Source organism: Falco naumanni, chromosome 5 (genome assembly GCF_017639655.2).
Source record: "Falco naumanni isolate bFalNau1 chromosome 5, bFalNau1.pat, whole genome shotgun sequence".
NCBI lineage: Eukaryota > Metazoa > Chordata > Aves > Falconiformes > Falconidae > Falco > Falco naumanni.
This window is the reverse complement of record NC_054058.1, coordinates 67428089-67445308: the sequence shown is the minus strand read 5'-3', so window position 1 is coordinate 67445308 and position 17220 is coordinate 67428089. Positions and strand designations below refer to the sequence as shown.

General features: G+C 37.4%; 1 protein-coding gene across 1 annotated transcript in view; it reads left to right on the top strand.

Moving 5' to 3' along the window:
- Positions 1-17220, top strand: part of SEMA3A (semaphorin 3A) — a 170225-nt gene that overhangs the window by 94354 nt on the left and 58651 nt on the right. The window contains exons 5-6 of the mRNA XM_040596451.1: positions 7983-8076; positions 14572-14691. Coding sequence (XP_040452385.1) covers positions 7983-8076; positions 14572-14691 — 214 coding nt within the window. The remainder of the gene's footprint in view (positions 1-7982; positions 8077-14571; positions 14692-17220) is intronic.

The following is a 17220-nucleotide window of genomic DNA, read 5'->3' as shown; positions in this document are numbered from 1 at the left end:
TTATGAAATATTGCAAAAGCAAGTTCACAAACACATACTTCTTTCTTGAGCAGCTGCTCAGTTTGACTGTGCCTGCCCTGCTTTATTTACATATGTTGCACAGTTATTTGAACCAATATTAGTATGCAAACTAGTGTCTTCAGGTGTGAACAAGTCTTCAGTATTTGACATTGACACTTGGTTTGTCTTCCAGTCAGGAACACAAGCACTTGCAGATCATAAACTAGGCATAATGAATAGATTGAACCAGCTGTTCCTGACCAGCCCATTTGGCTATGTTTACCCTTTCATTAAATTCATTGGATTATAATTCTATTGATACATAGGTAGGTAGGTAGGTAGGTAGGTAGGTAGGTAGGTAGGTAGGTAGGTAGATTTGAAACCTTTCCCTTTTGCAAAGGCTGATGGTAACTTAATAAATATTAATTGATTTAATTTCTGAAGAAAGCAGGGAAGTATGAGAATTTTGATCTTTGACTGAAAGAGAGCTGTTGAGGGGGTGAGTTGTCCAAATTCAGCTTAGTCTAGGGAGACAGGTTTTCAAAACTTGTGCTTCCCAGAGTTGTCTACTGCATCTTAAGGCATCTTCTGAACGTTGCAAGCTAGGAAAACTTTCCAGTAGAAATTACACATAGGGGTAAAAAGAGAAAGAGAAATCAAGAGCTCTCTTCTGTATTTTTCATTGATCTGCAGAATGAAGCATTGAGATGGATGTCATCTCAACATCTCTTTTATCTCCCTGTCAAAAATAAAATTTCCAGGTACCAAAATGTCAGTGAATATCTACAAGTAGAGTGGCTCAGTGGAAAGAGCATTTCTTGAGTCTGAAAAAGAGTACACAGATAAATGTACAGACTGTTTGAGAGGTCTTGAAGTGACAAGCAAGCTAGGTAAGCTGCTTGAGGGCAGGCATAGAGAGGTGGACACAGCTTCTTAGGAGCTCCTGATCAGTTCTGCAGGTAAATGTTCTTCAGCAAAGTTCCTTCTCTATTTTCTTTAGCACAGCACAGCAGCCCAAGAGAGTTGCAGTTCCAAGTCCTACAGAAGCTGGAGACCTTTCTTTGGGAACACCATTTTACTAAATATCTGTCATTCTGAGTGATTTCCCTCAAGGTTTTAAAACTGGTTTCCAATAAGTCAATTCTGCTAAGCCTCAAGTTGGGAAAACATAATAAAGGTGTTGCAGAGCCCAGTATCCCCCAAATGTGTACAGGTAAAAACTGTGTAGCATATGGAGCCTGAACACTAAAAGTCAGAAGCCCATTGTGTGAATTTCTTTTTATTTTTCTTTCTTTTTTCTTTTTTTTTTTTTTTTTAATAATTAATGATTTAAAACAGTTGCATTATTGCTTCAATCACTTTTCACCTATTTCCCCAATGGTTACCACTTGCCTCAACATTTACCTTTGTTTTAATATTTGTATTTTTTGCATAATTTCTCACATTATATTTATTTGCACTTGCACTTTTTTAAAAATAAAGCATTCCAGGGGGATGACTTTAATAAAAGTTTCTTATTAAAAGTTCCATAACTGCGCGATTCCCAAACCTGAAACCAAAGTCCTCATATTTAACAGTTTTCATGACTCAATAGATTAAGTGTGAAATAGGAAATATAATAACAATAACAACATAGCCATATCCTGCACAGTTGTTCCACTTAAAATTATTCTTGAAAAGTAACACAATTCATAAATAAATCATTTCTCATAGAGTGAAAGGTACTTAAAATACTCTGTGAAATATCCTTGATACACTCATGTAATGTGTGCACAAGTTGTATTGGACAAGAGGAAAATCAAAACTTCACTGAAATGAATATATTGCAAGGGAGAGAAAAAAACAAACAAACAAAAAAACCCCTCACCAAACCCAAACTTAAACCAAACATCAGCATCTGTTTTCAAAGTCAGGTGTCTCCAATCAACTGCTTCAGCAGTGTTCATTTCAGAAAGACTGACCTCAGACCAAAATTCATATGAAGCTTCCTCTATGGTCAGTGCAGAGAGATCTTGCCCTTGGGAACTGCAGCCCTGAGCTGGTCTGACTTGTCATTCAGAGGAACCTGTTGCTTTCTGCTGACTGTGACTAGAGCAGCAAATTTAGCCATCCCAATTAATGCCTCTGTGTAGAGGGGATAAATCCAAACCATAACAAGGCTGAAAGATTTTCCTCCCAATGGGAAGTGGGGTGTTTCCTTTTGTTCTTACCAACACGGAATAGTACAGGGAACAGAGTGTTTCAACGCCAGCAACTTCAGACTGAGTTAAGAGACATTGCCATTGGCTTTAAAGCTGTCCAAATAGATAGTCCTTTTTGGTGTGTTGTCATATTCCAGGCACTCTGGCAATCTTTTGAGGTTATTTTTTCTGGAGTTTTGGGGTATTATGGTGGTTTTTTCCCCATCCCCCGCCCCCCTTTAATCTATTTGTCTTATAAAATGCTTCATGGTGGCACCACAAGGTCTGTGAAAACAGCATGGGAAATGTTAACATCAATAATGCTCACAGCTGTGGCCAACTCTACCTTTTTGATTAAACAAAGGATGTGATAGTTTCCAAAGCTCTTGGCATCTTGAATGTTTCTGGACCATCCCATGTTACTGTTTGGCAGCTTGTTGTGGAGATCAGCTAGCTCCTGGAAGATACCCTGGAGATGTGCTCCTTTCTATTTATGGTTTGGGAGTTACAAGACTAAAGATATAAGTTCCTTCAGTTGCACTAGAGCAGCTGGGGAGTATCACTGCTGTCAAACCCCTCTACGTCTTCCATGCTTTATAATTTAAACCAGTAATACCTTTCTAGTAGCTGTGCATGCTCTATCAACACAGTCTCTTCAGGTCATTTCCTTCCACTGCATCAATTCATTATTGACTGGCAGTGGTTTTGCTGCATTAGGCTCTGCAATTCTGGGGTGGTTTCTGTGTGAATTGCCAGAAAACTTTCAGGAAAAAAATCACTGTGTAAGTCAGCAGTCAGTGCTGCCCATTCGGCTAGGGTAGCTCTTCCCCACTAACCACACATTTTCTCACAAGTGTGTGAACCTGGAAAGAAGATTTTTTTGTTTGTTTGTTTGCTTGTATGTTTGGTTGTTTTTTACCAAAAACAACTAGTGTATGCTTTTGTCTTTCTTGTCTTTGTTTTGTTGAAATGGTTGTGGATGGGCTAGCTGCTTACAGATACAAAAAGTTACTTTAAAAGATAGCATACTAGTTATATATACGTATATATGTATATATGGGTATACAGTTGGTATATATATGTGTGTGTGTATATATATATATATATAACATTTGAATGTATTGGTATGCTGGCTGACTGAAGCTATTCAACAGCAAGATGTGAATTCTGTCTTGCCAAATAGCAACACCTTGTCACCACTCACTGTCATGATATGGGGCATTATTTCAGCTGTATTTCAGCCATATTTCAGCCATCTGAAAGCGCATCTCTGGACCCTTGAAATGGTAGATCATCAGGCTAAAGTATGTGAATCACAATAACTTTCATGTAAATTTCCAGGACTGAACTGTAGTTTGTTCTGGCTAAGTCTTGCCATCTATCACACCATGTGCTACAGGAAAACATGTGTTTTAAGGAGACAGGAGCATAATCTCCCACCCTGCAAAGCATTTACTAGGTGAAAGAATTCATGCCATACTATAAGCCAGCAGTCAGTTGTCATTATGAGTTTGTGGAATTTCAAGACCTAAACAATTTAATTTACAGTAGTTTTATTATGGATTAGAAAGCATCAACTATCATCAACTAAATAAAATGTATTACAGCAAGGCTTTTAAATATAAGCTTCCTTAAAAAGGTTTGAAGTATATTGTAATGCCCTTTCGGGCTGCCAGTGCAACAAAACTAGGGACAGTAATTTGGACTCGTTGTTGAGTTACAAAGGCCTTTCTTCTTTTTTTTTTTTCTTCTTTGTTCAGTTGCGAAGAATTTCCTCCCACCTGGCAACATTGCTTCGTCATGAATTCCTGTCTTTGATTATATAATAGCCCTCACAAAACTTCAAAACAGTGAGCATTTGGTGAATACATTCTTTTCTTGCTGTTTATGGGTAGAGTATTTGCTGACTTACTGCAGCATCATTCTTTGTGTTCAATTATCTGCAAAACCCAAGAGGCAGCAAAATTATAAGTTGATCAGTGTGTTTTTTTTCCTAAGAACAAATGATGTGCTAATTCTTTCTAGCTAAAAGCTCTTGTCTGTACTGTGCCAAAGAAGGACACACTAACTGAGTCCAAAGTCTCCCTAAGCCTCTGAGCAGAGCCTTAGTCTTTGGCGTCTCTACGCAGACTGATTTTGGTGCCAAATTGTTTACCCAAGAGTGCCCTCACTGTCACTGCTGCCTGTATGCAGGTTTTCAGGTGCAATTTAGGTGAACAGGATTTACACCACCAGGAGCACAGCCTCAGTTTCCACTCTGACGTAGAGGGAAATGATCAAGCACACCTTTTATAAAAAAATGAAGAAGTTAAATTTTACCCTCAAAATTTTACCCTGACTTTTTATCTCATCTCTTGCTGTTATGGCATCTCAGGGCAGAATTTCGGTGCAAATGTCACAACCAGTGACTAGTAAAATCAAGTATCATTAGTCATATTGCTTCCTAGGCTTTTAAAATAGGGGTGGGAGAGTACACAGAAAACAGTTTATTCCTTTGGTGCCTGTATTTATTGTTGGTTTGTAGACAGAGATAGTTTGACTTCAGCACCCAAAAAGCTGTTTGGGCAAGTTGCCCTATTTGTGATAGGTTAGACTTCCTACAGCATGTTTATCAAAACTCCTTGGGGCCTTGGACTAACTGTGATACATTTGTTTGCCACTTAACAGTGATGTATTTATTGTCATTATTACTCGCCCATGCATTTGGAAACTTACAGTACACGTCTCTATATTGCATTTTAACTCAAGTATGAAAACACTGTGGGATTTCCCTGTCATGCCTCTTATTTCAAGGGTTTTTTTTATTTCACAAACACAAAGAGAAGGGTAGATCATCTCTGACTTACACTGACCTAGTTCTCCACTCTTTCTTGCCTGCTACGCACCAGTATCAGCAGAGTTACAGTGACATAAACCAGAAGAATACAGTCAAAAATCAGATCCTTCCTACACCAAATCACTTTCCACATCTGTTTCCTATTTGTCTTATAATGACACATGGGATTATCTTGGGGATATATTCTGCTTTAACTGTCAGGCCACTGACTTTATAGCCTCATCCAATATCCATCGGTGTGTAGGTTGAGCAGTTATCGTCTACTAAGAAGAAATTGAAGAAAATGTAGGCTGATAATAACATTTTTTGGGAATGGCTTGTAGCATTAGTACCATTTTCTGTTACTGTAGTTGAGGTCTAGTATTCTTCTCAATTCACTGCTATTTTTATTGTGTAGACATGGACCCTCCAGCAGAATTTCAGAAATGGTTTTCTTTTTTCATTATTTATTCATTTCTGTTTAGAAGCAGCAAAGTCAGAAAATTGGATAGAAGCAAGGAATGTGTCTGGACTTAAGAAACAGAAAGGCAAACGAAGGGAAAGAAATAAATTTAATATTGTGCAAGATATTACAGATACAGGATGACTGTATAAACACAATGAGGCAGGCTACATCTACAAGAACATGCCTTAGGAGACTTAGCTTGAATTCTGGGATCAAACTTCACCCAAGTTGTGTCCAAACTTTTTCATATTACAGTGCAGTAAACCCCTCCAGATAGACTACCCTGATCACAGTCCATTTTTCCTTCACCTTTTTCTCCAGTAAATGGAGTGAAATGTGATGTCCTTCTGATGTTCCTTGGAAAAGATGTAATACATACACAGAGATACATGCTTACACGATTTAATTAAACAAGCCTGTAATAAAACCTGTAGCCTGTGACTCACTCACAGAAACATGGCCTCAGTAGGTTTAAAATGACACCATTTGGAAGCATGTTTGGTCACTGGCCTAGCCCATGCCTGGATTCAATGTGGATGAGCAAGGTGGGGAAGGCAGGGTGCCAGGCAGAGCACTGCTTCCAAATACTTAAATTCACACTGCTCATGAGAAAGACATCGGCTATTTGAATGATCTTCACATTAAATAAACATCACCAGAGCAATTGCTGAATAAAATTACAGTTGTTGATATTTTTTTGCATCCTCCACAGCGTTGCGGAATGCCAAGTCCACAGCATTGGGGAGTGCCAAGTCCCCAGCACCAGGCACTGAAGCATTGCCCTTGAGGGTGAAAATATTGTGTACAATTTTGAGACTTTTGCTTGCAAGCACAAAACAGAGTAAGACTGGAGTTTACATGCTTGTTAAGCTTTCATGAAGTTCTAGCCTGAAACTTAGTCTGGAGAAGTGAAGCTGAACGAGCAGCTTAGGAGCAGCCTGTAACTTCTTGAAGGGTAGTTACAAAAAAGAAAGGCCCATGCTCTTTGCTGTCATTGCAGATGACATAATAAGGACCAAGAGTCACAAGTTGTTCCTTGAGAGCTTCAGTTTGGAAAAAAAAATCCTTCACTAAGAGGGCAATGGAAGTTGCCAAAAAAGGTTATATAGTTTCAGTTCCTGAAGGTTTTCATGACTTGCCAAGACAAAAACAACCCCTTCCAGCCAGCAGCTTTATGATTTTGTCTTTGGAAAGGGATGATGAGAATAAGAAAGGGGGGGTTTCTTAGTCTGTGAATCCAGTAAGCACTGTAGGGACTTGAGAATCAGGTTAAAGAGCATATTTGTTATTAAATAAACAGAGAAAAATATTGTAACATCTTCTTAGTTGCTTTCTGCTATCAATACATATATTTTAGACATATATTCTGGAGGTGTTTTGGGTTTTTTTTATTTTCCTGAAACAGATGAGTGATCTCTGATCAGTCAATAAGAAAAAAAGAGGACATATCAAGCTGTACTTGCTATTACAGCCTAAGCTACCTGGTCCTGCAAATATCGGTTCAAGGAATTCCTTCAGCATCTGACTTATAAAGATATTTTAGCTGTAAGCAACTAAAAACTGGGTGCAAAGGCCTCAGTAACCAGAGAAACTGTTGGGGGTAGGAGTTGTCTCAGCTTTGGGGCTCCTTGACTTAATTAGGTGTCAATGCAAAGTAACCACAGTGCAGGTGGGAGATGGAAATTTCAGTTTTCCTTGTGGAAACTTGTGGAAAATTGTGGCCTCCACAAGTCTTCTGTGAATGTAGAAGTCTACTACGCAAAAAGCATCTATTCTTCTGCGTTCACCCTCAGTGCAAAACATAAAATAAACACACTATTCAAATTGATTGGCAGATTTGGTCCCCTAGTTAAAATTAATTAAGTGTACTGAAAAGCCCATTGCTTTGGATTTACTGACCTTGATTTGACTTGGTGTTGACTGAGGCCCTTTTTAGTCTTGGTTTATATTCCCATATGCTTTGCCCTCAGCCTGTATATTTTAAAAGTTTCCTTGCATAGTACTGAAAAATAAGGGAAAAAAGTTCTCCTGATGCAGTTAAAATTGAATTTGAAGACACGTGAAACAGTAAGTCACTAAATACTCAGGAAAAGCAGAATTTAACATTTTATTATGTACTAATCTACACTTGAAGGATATTTTAGAAAAGTATAGTCAGTAAAAAATGGGTTTAGCTTTTTCAGACAAAATTTTCAAATTCCAGCTTCTTCAAGTTGCTATTACTCCTATGCATTCTCAGTGAAAGCAAAAAGTATTCAACGGAACCGTGTAAATTATATGTGAAATAGTACAGATGAGACACAAGCTGTGCATGAGCATTTGTGCTTTTGACTAGCCTTCAGCACAACACTGATTAGAAGGTGGGCACTTTTGCCACATCCTCCCCTAGTGTAATTTGACTTCCCTGGAGCCACAAAACCCAGTATGATCACATATACTGCACTCTGTTTAGCTCAACTTATTTTTAGCATTCTTTCATCAAATAATGTTGCTTTTTCTTTCTTTTTTTTCCACCCCACAGGACAACATTTTTAGAATGGAAGATTCATATTTTGAAAATGGCCGAGGGAAAAGCCCTTATGATCCTAAACTGCTGACAGCTTCTCTTTTAGTAGGTAGGTGCCACATTACAAGTTCAATGAGACATGCATTCACTGTAAATAATATCCAGTTTTCTTCTTCTTTTTTTCTTTTTTTTTTTTTTTTTCCTTCTTTTTTTCTTCTTGCAGCACCTATGATAGGGCTTTGTTTTATGCATTTTATTTCCAGGCTAAAGTAATCCTGGTTTCACTTTTAATATAGTTGACCCAGGTGTGTTGAGAAACAATGTGTGTGTAAACCAAGATTCAAGTATCGCAAGACCCACTTTATACCTCTTTAAGACCTTGATTCTGCAAAGTGTTTGTCCTCCTCACAGACAGGCAACTCCTGGAGGTATTTTAATTGTCCAGTTTACAGGCTGCCACACTGAAGGTTGCACCCACACAGCTGAGAGCAAAGTGAGAGCAGGAAAAAGTAATTTCTTACTTCAGTTTTGCTGCCAGCAAGGGTCTATCACCCAACTGAGAGCTGTGAGCTGGAGATATACAAGCAACCACAGGTCTAAGCCTTCAGATGATGTTTCAGCTAGAGTTATCTGAAAGCAAATACAATTAAACTCCTGGCCAGAACAGAGGGTTTTCAATAAATTAGGTATTTCTGAATTAGTAATACTTCAGTTCATGGAATATTTAAGGATAGAACACCTGGACTGTGACAATCTAATTGAACTAATCCAATTGATTGAATTTATCTCATTGATTTAACTTAGCTAATTGAATTAATTGTGTTCATTGGTCTTCATTCTCCTTTACTAAAAGGGCATAAAAGATGTTTTGTGAGAAGAAATGAAGACTGAAACAAATAGACCCTTCTTTCTGTAACGACTGCCCAGATGTAGCCACTCTATCCTTAATGTGTAACTTTCTGGCAATTTATTACAACTTCAAATCCAATGTGGCAACAGCAGTTTCAGAAGAATGCAGATTCTCTTATGTCAGAAGTCTTTGGGAAAGGACACATAACCAGATACATTGGTTTCTCCAGGACTTTGTCCATACTGCTAGTCTAGGGCCTTGCCTACCATCTACCTTTATGATATTTATGTTACATTTTAAAACTAAGCTATTCAAAATAGACAGCAACAAAAATTTAGTCCTAAATGTGCCTCATTTCCTGATCTTAGAAGCCTTTAATGATCACAGGTGATGAGCTACCCTGGGGACGCGCACTTTTTAACAGGAAAAACAGGAAAGACATCCACATCTTGCTCCAACTTGTACCCTGTACAAACAGAAAGGAAAAAAAATGTGTGTGTAAAAGGCCAGTGTATAAATTAGTGCCTGAAGCAACTTGAATTTGTGGCAGAGCTACTCTCAAGGGAATAGCTTTACTATTTACTTTAATGTACAATAAAGAAAGAGAATGATGACAAGCCAGTATTACATGGTATACCCGGTATGCAACTGCACAAAGTCAACAGTGTCTAGCTTTTCACATTCCTTTTTTTTTTCCTCTTTTTTTCTTTTTTTCATTCAGTCCAGCACAAAGATTATCATCTTATTTCCCTTGGCTTAGATTGCATGTCTTTAAAACATCTTTACTTTCTTGAGCCCGCTTCCTATCACTATAATTTTCACTCCTAATATTTGTCCTCCTAATAAGGAGTAGACTGAGCATGATCTTTTGTTTTGAATCAGGCTTCAGTTAGAGCCATGGGTGTATTAGCACTATAGAAAATGGCACAAATGCAACATTCAAAGCCAGTGACTAATTTCTATCTCAATGACTTATACAAAACTCAGGGTGAAGCTAAAATTAACATTCCCTCATCCTGAACATGAACACCCTTTCTTCTCCTTCTCGTAGCTGCCTCATGGTCGTATTGTGGTACTGATTATAATGTTGAATGCAACACTTCAACCTTTTGCTGCAGAAATTTGCCTGATGTTTCAGAAAGTGTACACCAGATTTACCATTGTTTTGCAACGACTTACTCTTAACTTTGCCAAAAAAAGCATAAATTTTATGGTGAAATGATGACCCAAGGCAAGATAAATTCCTCCCCCCAAAACAGGTGAGGAATAGGGAATGAACTGGCCAAGCAATGACTGCTTGGAGAGGTTTGGTCTGACTCCTCTTTGAAGTAGGTAGCAGTGAACAGGGCCATGAAGGTCAGAGGAGCCTCTTTTCCACAAATGCCTCACACCATGAAGAACATGGATGGACTGCTTTTCCCCTTCTCCTGGACTGAGCGATAGCGCAGCTACTCTTGGCCCCTCATGCCAGAAGTATTTATCCTCACAAGCAACCATGGTTTGTCTTAGGTTCAAGAGGGCAATGGTGTAGAACAATTACCCAGCGCTCATTAAATTCAATGTTATAATTTGTAACACAAAGTAATTATCAGGAAGATAAAAGAAGGCTGAGGAGCAAGAGTAATTTGTGTGGTTAAAAGCAGGAGGGAAAAATAACTTCTGTTCCTCATCAGAAACGCTAAGCAGATTTTTCAAAGTGTGGAATAAGAGTATGTTCTTGACTCCATAACTAGAAGGTAAATCTTAGGTAAGTGAAATGTAATTGCCCAAGCTGGAATTTGGGCAAAACACCAAAGTTAATTTGCAAAAAGGAACTTAAGATCTTTAATAACGATTAGTGCTCAGGATTCCTATTTTACATTTCAGCTGAAATAAACTTTTATAAGTGTAAAAAGGATCTTTGGTTTTCCCTGTCTCCTAAAAAAAAATAACAATTTTGGGAAAAAAAAAAAAAAGCCAAAACCAAAACAAACAGTTCATCATTATTAAATTGTTCCAATATTTTTCCAATATACATTCCTTGTTCCATTCACCTGCAAACATTTTTCATTATTTTTTTAAGAGTTGTTCATTAAAGGTAGTTATTGCTACTCTACTCTAAAGTAAACACCAGCTGGGAACATGATATAACTAGTTCCTAGTAAATGTAAGCCATTATTCAGCCATTCCCATCTATGTGCTGCTAACTAAACAATCGCCTTTTGAGCGGCCTAATGCATGAAAATGTAGAGACTAAGCAGTCCCTGGGCACTACTAGTGTGTATTCCAGGGCAGGATGAAAATGAGAGGCAGTGTGGTTTTCAAAGAATTTAATTACATGAGAAAATACCATTTAATGTATTAGTCTAAAACAATTGTATTGGGGTAGTCCAAAAAAACCTTAGGGAAGGAGATGGCATTATCCCATTAGTAGTCAGTTGCCCTTTAGAAAATGACCCTGCGGGATTTTCAGAACTTTTGATGATCCAGAGTCCTAAAAGCTATTTATGTTCCTGTGTCTCACTGATGGTTCGTTTTGTTTGGTTGTTTGTTTTTTTTTTAAGTTACTTTTATTTTTTTTTATTTATTTTTTAAAAAATCTATTCAGTTACCTTAATACTCCCAAATATATATCAATGCAATCTGAAATACAGTGGCTTCTTACAAGGAAGAACTCTACTCTCCTATTTATTAGAAATTAGCTACCGAGCACATAAGAGGTTTAGGATTTTAGAGTTATTCTACTTTCTGGGAAGTTTTAGTTGCTGGCTTTAAAATGAGTGAAGTCAAACCACTACTGTGTATGTCTGATAAATCTTAAATTTAGTGAATAAACCTACTAACCAAGGATACCAGATTTCATTTGGGGACCCTTTTACTAGTGAGAGCAATCAGGACATTTAAGGCTTGTTTTTGCCTGTATTCCCCATCTATTCAGCTTATTTCTTTCTTTCAAAAAGGAAACTTACACTTTTGTACTTTCAAAAAAAAAAAAAAAAAAAAAGAATGCATTCTTCTTTAAAATCTGAACAGAAAAAATCATCAAATAAATGTATACTGTTTAGTTTTTAACATCTTTGCATCTCATGGATTTCTGGAAGTGTTCACGGTTCCATGCTGCTTATGTACAGCACAGGGAAATAATGGTTGCTCCTATCAAAAAAAAAAGCATTACTGTGGGCTTTAATTGTTGCCTCTTTATTTAGTAAATTCAATATATGTATTTCTGTTTGCATTCATATATCAATATGCTACTCCTTTAGGAAAAAGTGGTTTGTGTCCAAAATACAGAGTTTTTACTATCCAAACAATTGAGGGCCACCAGCTTGTTCTGGACAGTCATTGCTTTATGCTGCTGGGCTGGAAATACAAAGTGACAGCTTTCTGGTTTTTCCCCCCCCTTCATTCTTTTCCCTTGAGAAATGTTTGTCAGTTTTCAAACTGTTCATTTCCACTTTCTTCTAAAAGTTAATGAAAACTGCCTTTAAAATACTGACAATGGACATAGCACAGTGAAGGCTATCAATGACATAAAAGAATAATTTTCTAGACCAGCAATGAGTAAATTTCAGTCCAAAAGGAGGTCTGCATAGGGAAATAAAGATGAATGTACTTCTATCTAGACAGCAGGCAAAATTCTCATATAGCTTTTGAATAGTACGAAGCACTCAAAGGTTGTGCGCATCTGGGACATGACTTGAGGCTCACCCTGAATTTAGCAAAAATTATCTAAATCTTTTTAAAAGTAACTGGTATTCCTTGGTATTTCTTTCTGGAAGAAGTCAAAATCCCCTTTTTGCATGACTACTATAAATCAGTTCAAACTGCCAAAACTGGTGTAGGTATACTGAAACCTCGAGGGGCTGTAGTCAAAAGCAAAGAAACATCTGCTAGTTTCCTACAGAACCTTCCCCCTTTGGAATATGCTGAAGCCCCTTATTGGCAAAACTTTATCACCACTGCTGAAAAAGTACCAGCCACAAAAGCCTAGTAGCATGAAAAAGTCTTGGGTAGAACTGAGCCAAACCTAGAGGTTACGTTACTTTCAGTGGTGTTTATATATTGAGTTAGAAGCTGAGGTGCCAAAACTCCTAACAGTTCTAAACACTGCAAATATATCGTTTTAATGAGGTTTTGAGCTGTATTAGTTTTTATTTTACTAATGTAGCATTGAATATAGAATATTTTCCTTCTTGATTGACCTTTAGATCTGTCAATAACTAGGAAGCAAAGTAGGGCTTGTTGATTTTTTGTCTCCCCCTTTGATTTATATTGATTTATCAGAACTCACTAGGGACTGAAAGGCAAGAAAATGAAGATAAGGTTAAAGAAAGGTTAAGCATAGCATCAAAGCCCTTTTCACAAGCAGAATGGTTTTATGTTCTTTAAAATCTCGGCTGCATACCCTGTACATAATAATGACTATAATTAAGTGATTGTCTTCCCTTCAAAAAAATTTGAAAATGACATAGAAGAATGATAAATTGTTAATTAATGATATGCTGTTCTGTTTCACTTCTGATTACACCTCCTGCTGGGCACGACTGGTCTGTTTGCTTCTAATCTCTTCTGTGAATTCATTCAACTCCACGCCTTTCCGCTATCGTGTTTTCACCCTTCCTGACTTTCAGGACTACCATATGGTACAGAGCCACTGTAGCTTCAATTGATAATTTCATCGTGTCCGTGTTCTGGGGAAAAGATGCCAGTGATATCCAATAGGCATGCTTGGATCTGGTTGTCCCACCGTGGAAATACCTAAAATTGCCATGAAAATTATAAACTTGTTCCTAATGGGTGTTTTAAAATGAGGGTATGGTAGAGCTCATCATGACCATGAGAAATTTATTACCTTAGCTTAAGGAAAGAGTTATTTTATCCTGAAATTTGTCTTTCTCACAGGAGGCCCATTTAAGATGGGTAGCTTGAAAATAGTAGTTGGAAGGAATACTTTCTAATTCCATATTAAAAGTATGGGATAGGTATCTCATTTCACATACAGGCATAAAAGGGCACAGTCCTAAAAAAATGCATTTTTAGCGTTTTGAATTCAGAGTAATTTTGTGGACAAGCTCTACAGTAATGCCAGAAAAGTACATCTTGTGCTTTGGTCCCTTGGTTTTTTGTGTGTCTAATTACTACGTACTTGTTCTTATTGTCTCTACCAGTTGGCAGGTATTTAACTTGATCTGGTCCTTTGAATTTAGTCTCTGTCTCCTCCATGATACTTCTAGCTGGCTGAGAAGGGACACATTGGGAGTCTAATATTATGAGTTTCATCTCCAGCTAGGCTATGTACGTGACATTTATGGGCTGAAGTATCACAGGTCAATTTTTAATTCCCTTGTTCACTGTGATATGTGTGGGGTCAAGGTAGCAGGGAATGATCTGTTTTATTCTGTCCCTTAGCTGTTGCCCTTTGACAGTATCACAGTTACAGAGGTGGCCAAAAGACAAAGGCATGCTTTGCCTTTCCTGTAGAAGATACTGTTTTATGAGGACTGACTTGCTCAGAAAAAATCCAAACATATTTTTGAAAAGTGGCTGCACTAGCAGTTGGGAGATACAGCTTGAGAGAGGTTACAGTTAAACTGTGCAGTGGGAAAGTGGGTCTAATGATATATTTTCAATGACAATACATTGCATATGGCTTATTGCTTTGTAATTTTCTCATTATGCCTATTAGCGTAATATAAACATAGGACTGACAGCTTTCTCTGACTTACCATGACTGGAAAATTGAGAAATGTTGCTTACAATTATGTCCTCACACAGATGGAGAGCTGTACTCTGGCACAGCAGCAGACTTCATGGGCAGGGACTTTGCCATTTTCCGAACTCTCGGGCATCATCATCCAATCAGAACAGAGCAGCATGACTCCCGGTGGCTAAATGGTATGTAAAATGTACATTTATCCAGTTACATTCATCTAACCATTAAAGACTAGCACACAGCTTTGTTCCAGCAACATCTGTGACATATACACCCCTCTTTTATTTGCAGCAGAATTTTGTCTTAAACCAGTAAAACTAATCAAAAATGATTTATACAGAAGCATTTTCAGTTTAATTACATTGAGATTTGTGGAGTGTGATTAAATTTAAAACATATACAGACACTACAGCTAATGCAGTCATGCCACAGGAGCAGATTGCTGTAGGGTGCAAGTTGGACAGAAGCTCGAGGCTTGTGGAGGCATCAGCCACATGTTAACACAGTGCCTACAGAGCCTTGGGCAGGGCTGTGCCTTGTACATGCTTTAATGTTTGACTGTATTGAAGGGATTCTGACGCTAGCCACCAAAGTCCAGCAGAAAGTGCATCATCAGAGGTTCCTGAGCAGGCTGGAGTTATCAATGGTTTGGAAAAAGTGGAAGGGATCCTGAGTATTCCAAACTATTGAGTTTCAAATTACTCAATAGTTCAACAAGGCACAACAGCTTACGTTATTGTATGGATATTACTATCCATACATATGTTATATGTTTGTAAGATGTTTGCATGTAAGGGGAGAGAGGGATAGTTTCAGAGAAAATCTGCTTTTGGCTTCGTGTAGCAAATACTTTAAAATCCATCTAAGTACTCTATCCAAGTTCTACTGAAATCAAAATTCCAATAGCTTAAATGGAATTACACTTGGCTTTAGCTCTACAAGGATATGAGCATTTTGGAAATGTGAATTTACCATCTGAGAAAGCTGACATTTAAGTGAGCCAGTAATACTAACTGTAGTTACTCTTCAAAAATGAAAATATAAATTAACTCAAATTTATATTTTAATTTTTGAAGAGTTAACTAGCTACTTTTGTTGTACATGCTGCTTGCATCTGTACTCCTGTTTTTGAATTCACAAAGTATTTTCTCCTTAGATATTTTTCACTCCTAGCCACATTATTTGTGTCTGTGCTGAGGTCCAGGTTTTCTTATGTGGTTTTGCAATTTAGTGCAAATTGTTCACACAAATTTTTAACATGTGAGAGAGGCTGTGTTTTAACAACACAGTTCCTTATTAGATGCAGTCAGGAACTTCTAGTATCACACTGGTTATCATACTAGCTGTATATACAATCCATAACTTATAAGGATATACCAATCCTTAACTCATAATTAAAACCACGAAGTGCTATTGGAGATTGGATTAGCAGCTCTATATATGACATATGCATGGGATATATGTATCAGTTAAATGTGTATATGACAAGTTGTATGAATCTGATTTTTGTCCTGTTAAATTTTGTTTTGTCATAATTCATATGGACTACTGTGAGAGTGGATACAGGTCTACCACATTTCAGTTCTACAATCCGTGCTTGCCCAGTAACCCAGAAATATTGTTCATTGGGTTATTTTGTTGTAATAATAGACAAGATTTCTGGACTTCAGGAGACAGTAAAGTACAAGAGTTATAGACATATCCATCTATCTTGGTACCTGGTAGAGTAATAATATGTTAAAGATAACACAACACCCACTTCTGTTATCATAGTCACGATGACATAAAGTTCAATCATGCAAGCAAAATCTGCTTTTGTGCAGTAGATTTGCACAATGACAGCTGAGTCAGGAGGATTTATGCAGTGGGAAAGTGCAGCCATTGTCCACAGCCCCTGTACTTCATTGCTGAAAATGTGTCATTCCTTTGTGGATTCGGTTATCAGTCTTTCAGCACTAAATGTGAGAACTGCTTTTCCCAAATTAGCACTAAGGTTATGTCTGACAGGGTGCAGAAACCACAACTGCTTTGTGCTCAAGATGGGGAGGAGAAGACAGTTGCACGTAAAGAGCTGATGAACCTCAAGCTCTTTAGAATTTAAGTACTGTCCGAAATGAGCATAGAAGTAGAAAGGCAGTATTTATCGTAGCACAAGGTGAAGGTGATTTTCAACTCCAAGTGTAGTTCTTACACTACATTCCTGTATGGAAAGATTCAAGCTAATTTAAAAAAAAAAAAAAAAAAGATAAGAACCAAACTGAGACCTTTAGAAATTAGTCTTTTAACTGTCTCTAATTTAATAGAGAATGATCCTTAAGTACATTTTGGAAATCTAGCTCAACATTGCAACTTAATAGGTTTACCTTCCTAATATGGAAAGCCTGACTCAAAATCTGCATTGCAATGTTCCTATTAAAGGCTCTAAGACTTTACTGTTAATTTTGCAGCAATAAGATCCTGGCAGCCTTTCCACATAGCATTCCTAATTTCAGCATCTAGCAGGAAAAGACAAAAATGATGATTGTTTGGGTTTGAAAATCTGCAGGCATGCCAGTCCTTTGGCTATCTTTTTCTTTTGTCATTTGTCTCTTTTAAATATAATTATAAAAGAAGCTTTGTGTTTGCACATATTTAAAGTGGACATACTTTTGATGAAACAAACTCTCGTTGAAGGATGAGTTGTACTTTGCTTTATGAAACCTCTGTATAAA